Source organism: Procambarus clarkii, chromosome 23 (genome assembly GCF_040958095.1).
Source record: "Procambarus clarkii isolate CNS0578487 chromosome 23, FALCON_Pclarkii_2.0, whole genome shotgun sequence".
In the NCBI taxonomy this organism is placed as follows: domain Eukaryota; kingdom Metazoa; phylum Arthropoda; class Malacostraca; order Decapoda; family Cambaridae; genus Procambarus; species Procambarus clarkii.
The window spans coordinates 14,089,638-14,108,852 of NC_091172.1; the positions used below are offsets into that span (position 1 = coordinate 14,089,638).

At 38.4% G+C, this 19,215-nt stretch overlaps 1 protein-coding gene across 1 annotated transcript in view; it reads right to left on the reverse strand.

The window, feature by feature from the left end:
- The window catches only part of PIP5K59B (Phosphatidylinositol 4-phosphate 5-kinase 59B), a 311,973-nt gene that overhangs the window by 106,848 nt on the left and 185,910 nt on the right, over nt 1-19,215 (reverse strand). The window contains exons 21-22 of the mRNA XM_069329652.1: nt 12,085-12,272; nt 2,296-2,375 (exon numbers count right to left, since the gene is read on the reverse strand). Coding sequence (XP_069185753.1) covers nt 2,296-2,375; nt 12,085-12,272 — 268 coding nt within the window. The remainder of the gene's footprint in view (nt 1-2,295; nt 2,376-12,084; nt 12,273-19,215) is intronic.

Genomic DNA, 19,215 nt, shown 5'->3' on the forward strand with positions numbered 1-19,215 from the left:
ACCTGTATCATTGACAAGTGTAATTGTCAAAATATTGGAAAAAATAATTAAAACTAAATGGGTAGAACACCTGGAGAAAAACGATATAATATCAGACAGACAGCATGGTTTTCGATCTGGAAGATCCTGTGTAACGAATTTACTTAGTTTCTATGATCGAGCCACAGAGATTTTACAGGAAAGAGATGGTTAAGTTGACTGCATCTATCTGGACCTAAAAAAGGCTTTTGACAGTGGTGAAGGGACGGACCGAAACGTCGTCGTCCCTTCACCTTCTAGTGTGTGGTCTGGTCAACATACTTCAGCCACGATATTGTGACTCATTGCCAGCTTTTGATATTTTCACATATGAGGTTGTTCTGGAAACTGGAACATATTGGAGGGGTGACAGGTAAACTTTAGCATGGATGAAAAATTTCCTAACTGATAGAAAAATGAGGGCAGTAATCAGAGGCAATGTATTGGATTGGAGGAATGTCACAAGTGGAGTACCTCAGGGTTCAATTCTTGCACTGGTAATGTTCATTGTCTACATAAAGGATCTACCAGATGGAATATAGAATTATATGAACATGTTTGCTGATGATGCTAAGATAATAGGGAAGATAAGAAACCTAGATGATTGCCATGCCCATCAAGAAGACCTGGACAAAATAAGTATATGGAGCACCATTTGGAAAATGGAATTTAATGTGAATAAATGCCATGTTATGGAATGTGGAATTGGAGAACATAGACCCCACACAACCTATAAATTATGTGAGAAATCTTTAAAGAATTCTGACAAAGAAAGGGATCTATGGGTGGTTCTAGATAGAAAAATGTCACCCGAGAACCACATTAAGAACATTGTGCGAGGAGCCTATGCTACACTTTCTAACTTCAGAATTGCTTTTAAATACATGGATTGTGAAATACCTGTACTAAAGAAATTGTTCACAACTTTTTTAAGACCAAAGCTGGAATATGTGACCGTTGTATGGTGCCCATATCTTAAGAAGCACATCAACAAACTGGAAAAGGTGCAAAGACATGCTACTAAGTGGCTCCCAAAACTGAAGGACAAGAGCTACTAGGAGAGGTTAGAGGCATTAAATACACAAAAACTAGAAGATAGAAGAAAAAGAGGTGATATGATCACTACATACAAAATAGTAACAGGAATTGATAAAATTGATAGGGAAGATTTCCTGAGACCTGGAAGTTTAATAACAAGAAGTCATAGATTTAAACTAGCTAAACACAGATGCCGAAGAAATATAAGAAAATTCACTTTCGCAAACAGTGGTAGACGGTTGGAACAAGTTAGGTGAGAAGGTGGTGGAGGCCAAGACCGTCAGTAGTTTCAAAGCGTTATATGACAAAGAGTGCTGGGAAGACGAGACACCACGAGCGTAGCTCTCATCCTGTAACTACACTTAGGTAATTACATTTACACACACACACACACACACACACACACTCACTCAGTCACTCACTCTTTCACTCTCTCACACACACACACACACACACACTCTCTCTCTCTCAGCACTACATAGCTGACACAACCTGGTATATGGGAATCATCTCAGTTTACAGCTTTAGGGAGCCACAAGGGGCTTCCCCCCCCCCCCAACAAAAGAAGTTCCTGGAAATTTCAAGGTACAGTACAGTACTGCCTTTCTCATTAATTTTGCCATAAATACAGTACTATAATAAAGAGGTTGCCATGAGGAGGGGTGAAACTTTAATACCTCATTAGATGTAGCCTCCCAGATAGAGGTAGTAGAAACGTTCTTACGACAAATCTCCTCACATTACATGTGTTGCTTTACTAATAGCTACCTCACAGGCCCATGAGTTACAAAACTGCCACCGTAATTCTATATTCCATTTGATGTGTATATGAATGGTTGTGTATTAACTCACTGAGAAATAATGCAGGTAAATGTCTACCATACAGAATTCTGCATTTCCGATACTACTTAATAAAGCAATCTTATCAATAAAACATTACACAAGCCCTTTACAGTTAAGGTACTAAACTTTTAAAGAGCAAACAACAATCTACAGTCTCCTGATTACCACCAGGAGAAAATTTACTAAACAGATCTGCCAAGTAGTCAAGCCATTTACGTCTCGAGTTTACTTACACTTGTTTAATGCATCAAGCACCCAGGACAATTTAACACTGGCAAATAACCAAGACAAATGTAAACTAAGATGGCAAAACTAATGCACATACCTCTGAAGCTTCACTGAACATAGTTGCAGGCAAGCAGATAACAGCATACTTAAGAGAATAAGGGTACTTACCATCTCTGTCTCATGGAAGTTGATATTGTCAGTGGACTCTTGGGTAGTGTTAAGACTGCGAACTGGAGTAGTGGGACACCCTGCAAGGCCCAATAATTATTAATTCTTCCACTGAATCCATCTCCCTTTCTCTTTATTTATTATATATATATATATATATATATATATATATATATATATATATATATATATATATATATATATATATATATATATATATATATATATATATATATATATATATATAAATATATATATATATATAATGTGCTAAAAGCAAATATTTCCAAGGCATAACAAAATTTAATGCACCATACAGAGTACTATAGTGTGATAGATATCCTACAAAACTCCAATACAGTGGGAATGCTACTTGATTTTTTAAACTGTTAATTATAGTAAGAAAACTGAAGCAAAGCTATGCAGTATTATGCATTTTTATTCTGTAATGGTATTTTTCTCAAACAAAATGTTTGTGCATTGTATAAATTAAAACAAAGCAGTTTGCTTCATATGATAGCAGCAATTTAAAAAAATGTCCTTGATTTACATAATAAATATCTTGATTAATACTATTTCTTTTCAAATTTGAAATATTCTACTTCTTGCATCTAGTCTCAAATATCTGTGTTACAATGTTCTCAAACGGGTGAGGAAAAATCAATATACTAATAACAACAAATAAATCTTAACATTAAGTAATTAATGGAAAAGTTATCAAACAAGATATTTCCATTAAATCAACATCAGTTACCACAACTCTCACAAAACATGTGTAGGTTTAAATTTTCATACAAAAAACAAAATTGGCTTTGAAAATCTTTCAGTTTATGTATCTCGGACAGTAATTACCCTGCAAACTCAAAACGTAACTGTCCCTATTTTCCGCTTGTTGCAACTTGTAATAAAGTTGTTACATCTTGATAAAGAAGTTTTTATGACGTACTAGAACGTTGTTACAACTTGCTATATTTGTTGTTACAACTAGTTTGAACGTTGTAGTAACGTCGTAGTTTCGTTGTGTGTTTGGTGGGTTCGCATTAGTCTTGCAAACTGGAACTCTAACTCTAGGAGTGCACAAATTCTCTCAGATCAGGGTCACCACAGTGCATAAATTTTACAATATGAATTTTTTGTGTTATTAAGTTACTTCTTTGGAAATAGGAAAAACCAGCATGAGTATATTGAAGTGCCTCATTTGGGTTGGGTCTCAGTGGCTCCATCAAGCTAGCTGCACTGAGAGAGGTCCATACCTGTAAGTTACCTCAGTCCTAAGAGTCCTTAATACCTTACTGGAGGCCAGAACCTGATCTCAGAGGTCCAGGTGATTGCTATGATTATCCTCATCAAGGAAATATCCAGAAAGTATGCAAAGCAAAACAGACAGCTGCAAAGTTCAGAAAAAAAGAAAAACAACAGAAAATGACTTTGCAAATGATGCACCCAGCTGCAGGTTTAGTCTCGAGCCTAAGACAAACACATCGACACATTTGGTAGTGATAGGGGGAACCAGGGAGTTATCAAGGTTCAACCAGAAAGGGGCATTTCACTTCTAGAGGGGAAGAATAGTGGTTTCTTGTAATGAACAACAGAGAAGAAAAACTGGGACTGACCAGAGAGGTGAGCAACGCCTTCAAAAGGAGAGACTAGGACAGGAAACCCGACCCAAAGCAACACAAGTCCGAAGGTAACCAGAAACACTGACTAGGTATCAAGTCACCTGGACCCTGTTAGACCTCTGAAATCCAAGCCCAGATACCAGCCCAGCACATGTTTAAAAACACTATGATCAGTGCTGCAAGTTTATGAACATCATGGACCAGAGAGTAGATAACAGACTGGCTAGAATTAATGACACTGCAGGTCAAACACCGGGAGGTGGCTGTGTTGTCATCATTCATGATCCAACTAATTAAAGTGTAAACTATTATGCAGTGCTTAAAAACGTTTAATCAAACTTAAATATTATATACAGTAATGATTTACACATAATATTATAAAATAATAATATTTAACCATATATATACACAGAATAGCCAAGTGAACATTGGTTGCCACGTTATTAATGTTCCTCATTACCAATTGAATTTAAAGTTCATGTACAGTATTAACAAAATACGCAAATACTGTACTTAACAAAATATATTAAAATGTGACAAATTATTATACAAAAATTATTGTCAATCAAATCTAACTCAAAAATTTTCACAAAATTAAAAAAAAAAAAACAAAAAAAAAAAAAACTGAATGTAATAAAAAGCCAGTTTTTGGGTGAGCCCCACCCGGGACCCTGAAGCTATCTTACTGATCAAGTGCCATACTACTTGAGTGGCATCAGTCTCAGAGTTCTTTGTTGCCTACCACGGAACCAGAGCCAGAACCTGGCCCCCTCAGAGAGCTGCAGGGAACAATAGCCCATGAACACTTTACAAGATAAAATATACAGTATCATACTTGCCATCGACCAGGGAAGGCATCCAGAAAGGTAGACGAAACAAAACCGACCACTGCCTGGTTGAAAATTGCGACCGACGTCCTCAAAAGAGCAAAAGAACAATAAAGCAAATGCAAGCAAACAAGCGAAACTTCGTCCAATTAACCCCACGCGTTAGCGCTTTACCACCCACCCTGTGTGGGGGTAGCAGAGCTGGCACAGGTGAGTCTGGACACCCCCCCCAGGTCAGATCTTTAAATGATGAAAACCACCGAGTGGAGGGAGGGAGGGTGTCAGGGAGCCTCCGGGACTCACCCAGAAACTGCCATTTCATTATATTCAATGATGGTTTTATGTGGAGAGCCCTGTCGGCTCCCTGAAGCTAACTACCCACAGATGAGGTAAAACAGGGACATACCAGGAAGGCGCCAGCACCACAGGTCTCAATCCGAAGAAGTGACAGTCAACTGCGACAGACGCCCCAAGGCAAACATTCATGAGAAACTTAAAGGCCAGGACCCTGTTCAACCTCCAAAACCCATGCTCGAATATTGTTCCAAGACATATTGCGAAAGACAGCCAAAAGAACGGCATACTGTCTAACATCATGGACACAAGGGTATACCGCAGGCTGCCTAGACTTAATGACACACCATCCCTGGAACAGGGAACCAGGGAAACTGGCTCAACTCAGAGCGCATCTACTGACACAGAACCGGTGTCTCGCAGGTAGCGGCATAAAGCAGCTCAAGGGACGCAGCAGGTGATGCATTCCTAGCCGAACCAACCAAACATCCACAACCAATGGACTCCCTCGGAAGACCCCCTTCCCCCTCCCCCCTCCCACATCTCATTCTTCACCATAAAAGGAGAAGCCAGCTGCAAATGAACAAAATGACCACCAGGGCCAAATGAACAAAACCTCAAAGGGTGCCGGAGAAGAGCATGAATCTCCCCCACACTCCAAAGGCCAAAGCCAGCAAAAACAACGCTTTCGAAAAACAATCATGAACTGAAGGTGCCACCACAAACCGAGGCAAAGAAAGAAAGGAAAGAACCCGGTCTAAAGAGCAAGACGGCTCAGGCGGTATATGAGCAGGCTGGAGGTGAAAAAACACATGAGAAAGCTTGTGGAACGAGGCAGAAGTGACATCCACCCCGAATGCAAGCTGCAGCGGCTCCACCAAAGCCGCACGAAACGAAGTGACAGTATTCGACAAGAGATGCCAATCCAGAAAAAGCCACGAGAGATAGTACAAAGCAACCGTGTCTGACAAGACAAAACCCTACTAAGAAAACGAAAATGGCGGAAATCCTACAACAATCATCATAATGTTGCTGAGAAGAAGACTGCAGGTGGGATACCATCAAATTAGCCACCTGATCACCATACAAAAATGCAATATACAAGTGTCAGAAAGACCAGATGTGTATTGCGGAGAAGGAGATCAAACCAGCGAGGTACCTCACCAGCCCGACCTGCTGAAAAGGCGTAGCTGCGAAATAACACCCGGGTTTAAATACCGAGCAAGCAGCGCCTGTAACCAAGGCCAGGCCGGCCACAATGGGGCCAGGAGAAGCACCCTCCCTCGGTACAATTCAAGCAGATCCAGAACCTAGAGCAACAGCTGGAATGGGGAAAAGCAGTAAAGGAACCCTACCCCCACCCCCCGTCGACTCGCCCTGCCGAAGTGTCCACCACAAAGCCACGCAGTTGGGGAACAACGCCAAGATCAAGCCAACATGAAGAGGTCCCCTCTGGGTACTAGTATGTCCGGCAAAGCCAAAGGAAGGAATTGGCATTGACCGTCCACTTTGTGGAAAGAAGAATTAAGTGAGACGGGACCTTTTGCCAGGACGCTGGACACTCCCTGAATGTGAATGGTGTGGAGAGCTGAACCCCGAGTTCACAGCAGACGAGCTACCCAAAGCAACCAGCTCTAAAGTGTCACGGACTGAAGAGACCTTCCCCCCCCTCCAAAGTTGAGACATTAAACCAACAGGGAATCCAAATGGAGCCGGATCACCATACCCCGAGGAAGCCAAATCCTCAGCAGTTCCAGCCAGCCACAAACTCCTGCACCGTGCTGGGAGCCCGACACAAGGACAGCCGCCAACGCCCCTGGCCGGACTGGTGAGTACTAGACACAAAGCCCCAACCGACAGAGGAAGCATCAGTGAATGCATCGAGTGAGGAAGGAGGAAGGCGCCATGGCATAGAACCCCGAAAACCCCCGAAGAGGAAGCTGGTGACGTAGCAACCGGCACAAGGACACTGTGGGATGAACCCAGCAATTACAAGAGCAGCAAAAGGGGCTGTCCTGAAGATATCAGAACAGCCACCGAAGCAAAACCTTGTTCAGTGGATAAACCAGAAGTGCAGAGTTCAGGGTCCCGTGCAGCAGTTCGAGCAACCGCCGAGTCCTCACGTTCCCTCAAAACCAACCGACGGTTTCTGGTTCCAAGACAACCTGTCTTAACCTGTACAAAACGTTGTGTCTAAATACCTCTCCTGGGAATCTCCCACAACCCAAATTCACTTAGTTCCTTCCTTTACCTTTTGAGCACTTTGAGGGACCTGCACTTCGTTGTTCTTTGTTGCTTTGCCTTTCGAACGAACTGCAGGCACACCACAATAATCGTCCTCCAACATGAGAAATGCATTATAAGTCCTTAGGATATCAGTAGGCGGCATTGTTAAAGTCTTCTTAAGGCCATCCTTCTCAACAGAAGGATGGACCCCCACCGTCCCTGGTCGGCCTGGTGAGCACTGGTCACAAAGCCCCAGCCGAGAACACGACCCATCCATGAACACATCGAGTGAGGGCTCGGGCGCCTAGGCCCCGAACCCTGAAAAACCCGAAAAGGAATACAGCGACGCAGCAGCCGACGCAAAGCTCCCGGGGGCCAAACCCAGCAATCACGAGGAATCCATCTCTGATCTCAGAGTTCCAGCTAGATTCATCAATTCCTCCACTAATCCTTCCATTATTGCTTAATATTGTAAACAACAGAGATGGTGGAAGGGACGTCCCCGAAGGAACCAGAACAGCCGACGAAGCCAAACCCGACCCGGCGGGTAGACTATCATTGCGAAGTTCAGGCTCCTGCACAGACCCTCAAGCAACCTCAAGAACATCTGCGGTGTATGCGAGGCTGGCTAACATCAGAACTGCCTTCAGGAACCTGTGTAAGGAATCATTCAGAACCTTGTATACTGCATATGTAAGACCTATTCCGGAATATGCGGTCCCAGCATGGAGCCCGTTCCTTGACAAGCACAAGGTGAAGTGTGAAAAAGTTCAGAGATATGCCACTAGGCTAGTTCCAGAACTAAGAGGCATGAGTTACAAAGAAAGGCTGTGAGAAATGCACCTCATGACACAAGAAGACAGAAGAGTAACGGGAGACATGATCACTACCTACAAAATTCTCAGAGGAATTGACAGGGTAGATAAAAGATAAACTGTTTAACACGGATAGTACACGAACAAGGGGATACAGGTGGAAACTGAGTACCCAAACGAGCCACAGGGACATTAAAAAGAATTTTTTTAGTGTCAGTAGTTAACAGATGGACTGCATTAGACAGTGATGTGGTGGAGGCTGACCCCATACACAGTTTCAAATGTAGATATGATAGAGCCCAGTAGGCTCAGAAATCTGAACATCAGTTGATTGACAGTTGAGAGGCGAGACCAAAGAGCCAGAGCTCAACCCCCGCAAGCACACTTAGGTGAGTACAATTAGGTGAATACCGCCGGGTGACCCGGGAGCCCTTCAGAAACAGACGCATGCGGGGCCGCAGCCACAGAAGAGACTTCGGAGGAACACACAAGGAAGCGGTCCTAGAGTCCCACACAAGACCTAGCCATGTCCGAACCTGGGAGGGAACCAGATGGGACTGCCTCCAGTTCACCAAGAACCCGAACCCGGCGAGCTGGGAAAGAACCAAATCCCTGGCTAGCAGACAAGAAGATCGTCTGGGAGCCCAAACCAGCCAGTCGTCGAGGTAGGCCAACACCCGAACACCTAAGAGATGCAGACGGGTAATGACGACCCATATAAGGTGTGTGAACACGCAAGGTGTCAGATTCAACCCGAAGGGAAGACAACAAAAGTGGTAACCCTGGCACCCCACAACAAAACCGAGCCAGTCCCTGAACCCCGGATGAATCGGGACACGACAATAAGCGTCCGGGAGGTCCAGGGACACCATCCAAGAGCTGTCGAACCTGGGACAGCGTAGTCATCCGGAAGGAGGGGCAATGAACCCAGGGGTTCAGACGGGACAAGTCCAGAATGAACCGCAGGTCCACACATTCCTGTTTTGGTACAGGGAACAGATAGCAAAACCCATCTGAAGGACACTGTCGTTTCGACCACGCCCAAGCAAACCAGTGGAGATGGCATGCTGAAAAGCAAACCAAAAAAATTTCTGCTCATCAATAATTATATATCAAAAGTAAATTAATAGCAATTCTTGAATGATGAGAAGTAACACTGAATTATCACATGAGATGACTACAGAGTCAAAGTGTGTCCATACCATCTTATTAGCATTCTCCTCACTCCAACATTAATTTAGCCATTTCATCAATGTTAATACTGTACGTCTTCTCTTCTTTTTATCTTGACCAGCCGCACTATTCTCGTTGGTGGACATATCTTTTCTACTCATAAATGCAGCAGTATCCAAAGAAATATTACTGAAAATCTCTTGAGGTAAACTGCAGCAGCAGAAGACTATGCACATGATTGAAACAGATTTATAATGTCTGTCATGTGTGCCCAAATATATATACCCAATTCTCTAATAAAATTTTAATTTAAACCCTAACCTGGACTGCCCAGCACCACCCAGAGAGGGATAAAGCAATCTGAAAAGTTCAGGCGCCAGAAATTAAAACACGAGGAATCAGAAATTTACATCCACTCAAATTCTAAGTGGGATCATGCTTGAGGTACAATAGGCATGGTCTTACTGGCAGTTCTAAATAGATGTTCTTGAGCATAAATTGGTACCAGCATCTGGTCTGAATGTTATGTGGATAAGTTATGATTATGTATTACATTTGGGGTACAGTATATGCATGTACGTATGTTACAAATAAATGTTGGCTAGTTCCACTTTTTTTTTTTTTTTTTTTTTGGATATCCTAAGCAAATCAATTTTTTTTTTTTACATAAATGCCTAGACTATTAACACTATCGCTTGCTTTGGACACCGATCACGTCTTTTTTTTTTTTCTCTTGAGTCCTAGCCATGGACAGGACTCGCGTCCACTACAAAAATATTTGTATAAAATTAATTTTTTTATCCGATCGACCTCGGAATAGTTTCAAAATAAGTGCTTTTAAAATGCGCACAATTTGATCCTAAAATGAAAGATGTAACACAAAACTTGATGTCAGAACACTTGAAAGATTATAAATACGTCTTTGGGTCCAAATTTTAAATTTTAAAATATTTGTTAAAATTCTATTTATTGTGCTATTATTATGGGACTAGTTTTAAAATGGGCGCCTTTATATTGCAAACTATTTGATACCAAAACGAGCGATGTAACAAGAAAATTGATGTCAGAACAATGGAAAGATATACATAATTTTGATGATGAGCGTCCAAAATTAAAATATTTGTTAAAATTCCAGTTATTGCTCTATTATTATGGGACTAGTTTTAAAATGCGCGCCTTTATTTTGCGAACAATTTGATACCAAAACGAGCGATGTAACATGAAAATTGATGTTATCAAACTGAACGAGTATACACATTAGGTTGTGGTGTGCAAACTGGTGCTCATTCACGGGTAACTTTAGTGGGGAGTCTCACCAGGCTTTTGGACATTATTTGCATATACATCTGCAGGGAATTTAATTGCAAACACAATGATACCAAAACGAACTATGTAGCATGAGAATTAAGGTGAAAAAACTGAAACGAGTATACACATTTTACTGATTTTGTGTGCTCACAGTAACTTTTCAGACTTAAGGCTTTGCTGTGGGGAGTCTCGCCAGGCTTTTGGACATTATATGCATATACATCTGCAGGGAATTTAATTGCGAACACAAAGATACCAAAACGAACGATGTAGCACAAGAATTAAAGTGAGAAAACTGAAACAAGTACTGTACTGTATACACATTTAGGCGTTGCCGCACGCTCGCCCGAACCATTGGTCCCATGACGTCAAAGTCTACGGTGCGCGCGTGGTGCAGGCGATAGTGTTAACTATGAAGCAATGTCTGACAAGTGTAAACTGAAGGAATATAAATGTAATACGATTATATAAACTATGTACATTTCATATTGGCCAGAGGCATGATACTACTATGTATTGTAATAAGAAATATTCAGGTTTATTTCTTTTTGCCAAATCAATCTAATTTACAAGTATCTGGACTGTTCACTATTTTCATTTCTTAAAATTAAATGAATTTCAAGCTGTAATATTTTTTCAGTGTCAGTACCTAATTCTATCTCAAATACCTGAGCTTTGTTGGCTTCATGTTGTTTGAGAGACTGGTGACCCCAAAAGCTAACAAAATGGTAATACAGTATGTGCCTAAACTATGAGCTGTACAACATATAAACAAGTCAATAACAATTATTTATGAGAAAATACCTAAGAGTTTAAAGATAATTTAAGCAGTTTTAAGCTCTATTAACAACATAATCACTTGCATGATCTCTAGCAGAAGCTTCAAAGCAACATTGATTCGGAAATACTTTTAGAGTGGGTGCCAACTGTTACAGAGTGAAGCAAGCTAATTCATTAAAGTTTGTGGTTAATGGACTCGTGCTGGAATAATAAAATAATATAAATTGTATCTAATCTCAAATTCAAATATACAGATGTCAAACAAATAATTATCTTAAAGGATTTCAGTTGTATATAGGAATGAACCAAGTAGGTAAAAGTTTCAAGAAAAAAGTGTTGGAACTTTTGGCCTTTAACCTATCAAAAGAAGGAAACCTAACAGTGCTATGACCAGTATAGTATTCTAATTCCTCATATCTTCCTTCAAGAATATGTTTCAACAAATTACTTTATAAACAGTAAAGAAAGCGACTTATCGATATCGGCCCAATTACTTTATTCGGAAACCATAATCATTTTAAAACTTATTTTACTACTAATCTTGAAAATTAAGATTAATAATTTATTCAGATAAAATTAATACCCTTTAATAAAACAAATAGATACAAAAACCTGAAGCTAGAATGCAATGAAACAACAAAAATAAAATGAATTAGCTACAAGCAGAGGCAATGGGAAACAGGGAACACGGGTGAGGAAAGGCAAGGTGTAAGTGCAGCAAGGACAGTGAAGCAATACCAAGCATACCTAAATCTCCACTAGAGGAGGACTCGGTAAAGCTGGGGGTTCCCTCGGTCCAGGTAGGGGTACTACCCTCTACAGAGAGCGGGGGAGTCCAGGTGAGGGTACGGACCATTGGTGTTGACCCCACGCTAGAGTCCACACTCAGCGTTGATCGCGAGTCTGTCCGAGGCTCCAGGTGTACGTCACTCACGCTGCGTACACAACACCATCACCTGTTAGTCCACCATGCCCAGACAGCAACATACATACATACATACATACAACTATACATACATACACAAACATAGTAGAGACCTTTTGCCTCAGTTCTACTGCCACACAAGAATAACTGATAATGCTACATCCAGTTTGAGAATATGACTTGTGACAGCAGATATGAGACAAGCAAGATTGTTCAGCATTTAGAATAGAAGTTAACACACATGAAGAACACAGTGCATACACTGTTTATCCTACTGCCGTGCTTAGATTATTGGTCAAAGTAATGGTAGGCCTTAGTATTAGTAGTTATTTCATCATGCTACATACCCAGAGAAGCAGATGATATTGTCTGCAATCTTCATTATCTACTTAGTCATGAAGGAAATGTTAGCAATGTATTAGGAATTAAATATACACACACACTTTTTTAATAAATAAATATTATATTATTAATGCAAGGGTAACTTCCCAATGCAAAACGTACTAACAAACCTAATTTCTATCAAAATATGTCGCAAACTATAACTATTACCTTCAAACAAAATAATCCTCTACTTTCATAAAGAATAACAATATGTAAGAGTTTTTGGCTATTATATATATATATATATATATATATATATATATATATATATATATATATATATATATATATATATATATATATATATATATATATATATATATATATATATATATAATATATTATATATATATATATATATATAATATATTATATATATATATATATATATATATATATATATATATATATATATTATATATATATATATTATATATAAAGTACCTATGAAACTGCTGTTCAACATGATTGTAAACTACCATTTCATTAAATACTACAGTACATGTTCCTGCAAATTGATTTTTGCATACAACAAAATTGTGTTAATAACATTGTACTGTATTTTACACTGCTGAATTCAAAAGTAAAAATGCTTTGAAAAAGAATTATCCTATTTAGAAGAGTCCTTATACTTGGAATACATTCATTTTAATAGAATCCTCACCAAAAATGTACAGTATGCATGTATGTATCTATGTGTATATTATATTTATTTTATGTATCTATGTGTATATTATATGCACCAAATCGGTCCAATCCAATAGTGTGCTCTAACAGGAATTACAGTAGTTACCATAATAACAACACCACATCTTTCCTACATGATGGTTCCCACACACACATCACAAACTATTATCCCTTTTTTTCAATACAGTGCAAGACATTTATCCTTCTAGGTTTAATCCACCTTGCATGTAATTCCCATCTAAACTCCATTATGTTCTTTGCTTTTTTTAAAAGCTCGAGTCTATTCTACTCTTCCCTCTTTCCCTTCTATTGCTTTCATTTTTCAATACTTTCTCTTGTGCTCCCTTAATATTTATTCAGTTATGCTTAGACTTTTCTTCCTGTCTCTCTTCATGTAGCCCCACCCACTCTCTGGACTCTTATTCTCTACCATCTGTATCTACTGTAATATTCTTGCCTATCAATTATTATTAATCACATACGATTTGTACTTTTCTTCTATGCTACTTTAGTTCTCCAGCTAATGAAGTTTCCTGTGCCTCCCTGCTATTATCCCAATCTTGACACCATGCTCAATTTATCAACATAATCAATTCTCATCATGTCCACAACCAACAAAATCCAAATTATTGACTTCCACCTTATTAATGTTGCCTTCTCAAAGTTCCATTTTTATCCATATGCAGTATACTAAGCACATTTTATTATACAAGAACTTATGTCACACCTGCAATATCCACTGCATATAATATTTTCTTCAATATTTATATTCTTAATTTCTTGTCAAGCTGCCTCATAAGCTCAAAACTTTCAATACAAATGTTGTATTCTCATCCCACCCACTCTCATACTATGTATAAATACATTCACACACACACATTTACAGTTCTACGTGTGGATACCATCCCAGAAAACTCATGTTGAATCAAGCTGCACTGAATTTTCTCATGGATTTTATGGGAAAATTAAGATGCATCCCAGATCCAAGAATTTCATTACATACATAAGTTAAATAATGTATGTAAACTAAAATTTTAAAGCTTATTAACAATATACAATTAGTAGTGTTTATACACTGTAATATGCTAAGATTTATTTTAAAATTAGTACAACACACAATTTATTGACATAAGAAAATCTCAATTCTGATTACCAGTATATTAGTAGATAAAGTAATTATGAGGAGAAATAGCCTGTAGGAGTAAACACTTGTAGGAGTATAATTGAAATTATACAAATACGATGTTGGGGAAAAACATCTTTGAAATTCAATATTTTTAGGTTTAAAGCAATTATTAATGACAATATCAACAACTGCCTGCAGCGCGCACACTCACGTACACATTATTGTTGATCACATTAAATCCAAAAAGCAACACTATGAAGAGGTCATTGTTCAATCCCTTTGTGCAGAACCAAGTCTCTATTGTTTACAATTACCGGTATGTGATTTTTTAGATAAAAAAAATTATTACAATGTTCTAAAGTGAAGCCACATACTGTACTATCAGGTACAATTTAAAGTGATTGTTAAACAAGATTGTAAATAAAAATGACATGGAAAACAACAATAAAAAATAAAGAATGCACCAATACCAAATGTAATACAGTACTGTACAAGGAATTGGGTAAACATAAACAATCATGTATTAAAATGCTTATGAAAATGCACTAGCACTTCATCATTTGAAAGATAACAAATGACACACAACGATCAACATACACATGATTACAAACACTACTATGCAACTTATTGGGAAAAAATAACATTAAAGTTGTCAATTGTAATTTTAACTTTGAATACTCACACTATAATAATAAATAACAAAACAATACCGACTGTTGCACAAAAAATCTTATTTCTACTAAAGACACAGAAAGGTAGCAGCAGATTTGTGAAAAATACTTACGATTCAATATTAATTAAAGCACTTTACTTATGAACGATTGTTATATTTTCAATTGACAGAAGGAATATCTGATAATGGGAAAATAATTGCAACAGGAAATAAATGAAAGAAACCCTGTATACATTAGCAAACAACATTTATGATAAGCTTATCATTTGTGAAAGCAATTTACTCAAAATTAATTCTGTAGCTTTCAGATAGGGAATGTAAGAGATGATATATCAACTGCATCCCACTCCAGTCTGAGCTTGTGTGTGTAATTATTGAAGTGTAATTAGCGTGTGTGTTTAATTACGTAAGTGTTGTTACAGGATGAGAGCTATGGTCATGGTGTCTCGTCTGTCCAGTACTCCTTGTTATATATAACACCCTGAAACTACTGATGGTTTTGACATCCACTGCCTTAAACCATGAGTTTCTCATCTGCATTTCGTTTTTTTCCTTTTGGACTGGGACAAATTTGTCTGCTGCCTCCTTACACTTCTGCATGATGTAGTCCATGCCTTGGGCCATCTTTTCCCTGAGCTCTGTTTCCAATGTTATATCTGTTAGAAATTTTCTTATCTCCTCATAGCTTTCCTTTTGGAATGCCAGTCTTTTGTTTTCAGGTCCCTTCCTTGAGTACATTAACCCTTCCTCGACCAGATACTCAAACGTCAATACACCGTCAGTACACGCTCATTCCTATTGGGGCCTTGAAACCGATTTCCCTTATGTCAGAATCGTTTAGAGTGAAGATTAGGTCAAGTCTCGATGGTTCATCATTTCCTCTCATTCTTGTGGGTCCCCCCCCCCCGACATCCTGGTTTTAAAAACATTTTTGTTGCCACCTCCAATAGTTGCTCTCCATGTTTCCTCACCTCCATGCAGATCCTTGTTCTCCCAGTCTATCCTTCCATGATTGAAGTCCCCCATGATGAGCAGATGGGATCGATTTCTACAGGCAGTAGAGGCTGCCCTCAATTTTAGTGTTAACTGCCACGTTGTTTCTGTCATACTCTTGCCTGGTGTATAATTGTATCTGTGATTCTGGTATGCAAGTGGGTCTGTCATCCAGTTCCATACATTCTCCACGTTCCCCTTTTGATATATCTTTCGGTTTGGTATAACAAATTATACGAGTTTCCTTCAAATCCATTATCTTGCTTGCCACTCTTTATGTAGTGTTCTGTGCCTTTCACGTGAAAGTATGGGTAGCTAAGGTCATGGATAAGGTCAAACCTCCCTCTGTCCTCGAGGGAGGTTTTGCACATGTCAAGATGGAAAAACATACATGTTGATCCAAATCGACACTGTCCTTTCCTTTGCATACAGCATTTAAAAAAATTTGGGATGATGGTAATTACATTCTAATCCCTTCCTATTACCAGCATATCTATGTCTGCAAATGCCCTTTACATACAATTTGCATATGTCTGTCCTTCTGGTCTGACTATCAGGGACTGTTGTAGTGTCTGTACCTATCAAGCAGTCAGTGCTGTTACACTTTCTAGTCTAACGTCATCTCCATCCGGGCATACTGAATTAGAATTACTGATTACTCTTAATTACTGTAATGCTAATTACTCCTAATTACTGCAGTGATATGTGAAGGCAGTGCTTAAAAGTGATCATAAAATTGTTTGTCTGTGGTTTTCAGGAGCGTATTGGCTTACAGTTAGACCTTCATGTCCTCTCGTTTGACCCGATTATAGTTGCAATGACATCAACATAAATGAGTTACCAACCATGTAAACAATGTTATTGAACAAACACTGTTTAGAAATAGCCCAAGAAGTATTGGTGAATCCCTTTCTCTTAAACATTGCCAGTGCATTGCAACCAAAAAAGTGCTAACCACATTAAATATTTTTGATGTTGAGCCTCAACAAGTGAAATCTATTCCAATGATTTAATTTAGAGTTATGCAATCTAAATACTGTGCAACAATAGATATTTTTCTAATTTTGTCTATTGCTCAGTGTCCCCTGAGCAATACACACACCCACAGGAGTGGAAGTAGCTTCGCTGCAGTGCACCTATTGCTCAGGTAAATTACTCTTTTAATCTCTAGATAGATATTCTGAGCTGTCCATCCTGTGGCCCCCAGATTGCATGTCTGACGTCCATGCTAACTGGTGTGATATTGCACACAGAGGTGGTCTAAGAAAACATTAGACAGTGGCCCTCTAAAAAACATGAATTTTTGTTTACATATAACCTTCCAGGTTAAAAATCATACTGCCTGTTATTGTCATTTCATGATATTCTACCCAATTTGCTTTAATTAATTTATTGACATAATTTCAACACTTCTGTTCAGTAATTCAATGGGTTCCCTCACCATTTTTATAAATTTGAAATACATTTATCATTTCCATGTTTGCAATGATTTTGGGTTGAAAAAAAATATGAGTGCTGTGTTTAAGGGTAGACTAAGCATTTATGTGGTGTACATACCTAAATGTGTGTGTGTGTATATTTTACAAAATCAATAATCAAGTTATAGAAAATGTGCGAATCTATTACAGTACAGGGTACCTTGATATTTTGGAAGAAATATATTTATTACAAGTTTCCTGGTAATAGTTCCTTCACCTTGTGATTTGGAAAATTAACTGGATAAGTTTATTGAAGATTGAAATCTATTTAAGCTGATAATCATGCTCAGTACATACTCACAGTATAAAGAGCTTGAATTTGATTACATTTTGTAATAACTGAATGAGCAGATTTGGATATCTGTGCACAGCTTTAAGATATCTGTGGTGTATATATATCTTCCACATTCAAAAAATAAAAGTGCAAACAATTTTATCACATGACTAATCTTACAAATACAGTAGAACCTCGAGTGACGATCGCCCAGATTGCCGACAATGTCTCGTATGGCGATCACTCGTTTGAATAGCGACACCACCACATGGTGGGGTCGCGCTGCTTCTCTTACATTCTCGGACGCCTTAGACGATGCAAATAAATTAAGTTGTTTTTGTTTAAAGATGCTAATGATGCTGGGATAAGAAGGGGTGACTGCTGAGATGTTGCTAAGCATTGACTTTTTTGTAGAAAAAAAGAAATGAAATTGTTTGAAATACAACAAATATCAATAAGGGTTCGGTGTGTGGCAGGTACGCTGCTCCATGTTTCTTAAATAAAAAAAATGAAAATAAAAAAAATATAAAAATTTGAAAAACAGAACAAATGTCAAAAAGGTTCGTTCGGTATTCAGCAGGTAGGCTGCTCCTTGTTTGTTAAAAAAAACAATAAAAAAAAACAGTTGAAACAATTTGAAAAATGCCATAAAGGTTCGTTTACTGTTTGTCAGGTAGGCTGCTCCATTATTGAGACAAATGAAAAATACAAAACAAATGGAACATATTTGAAACAAAGAAAGATTGTCATCATGGAGCAGCCTACCTGACAAACACTGAACGAACCTTTACGGCATTTGTCCGTTTTTCAAATTGTTTCAACTGTTTTTTTTATTGTTTTTTTTTTAACAAACATGGAGCAGCCTACCTGCTGAATACCGAACGAACCTTTTTGACATTTGTGCTGTTTATCAAAAAATTTTATTTTTTTTATTTAAGAAACATGGAGCAGCCTACCTGCCGAACACCAAACGAACCTTTGGCTATAAGACAAATGAAAAGAAAATATTGAACAAATCTGAAGAAAGAAAAATGTCAAATGTTCAATGTATGTAAGGTAGGCTGTTCCATTATTTAAAACATTGAATATCATACTGATGTTTTTCGGTGGTAGAACAGATTAATTTGATTTCCATTATTGTCAATGGGGACATTCGCTTTGTGTGACGTCCGTTTCACGCGACGATCACAGCGCCGGAACGGATCAAATTCGTTATTCAAGGTTCCACTGTATTACTACATAGTACAAAATTTCAAAATATATTTAAAAATGTTTAGGGATTTAAAAAACTATAATAACTATTCAACAAATTCTGTAACAGAACAATTTGTTCATATG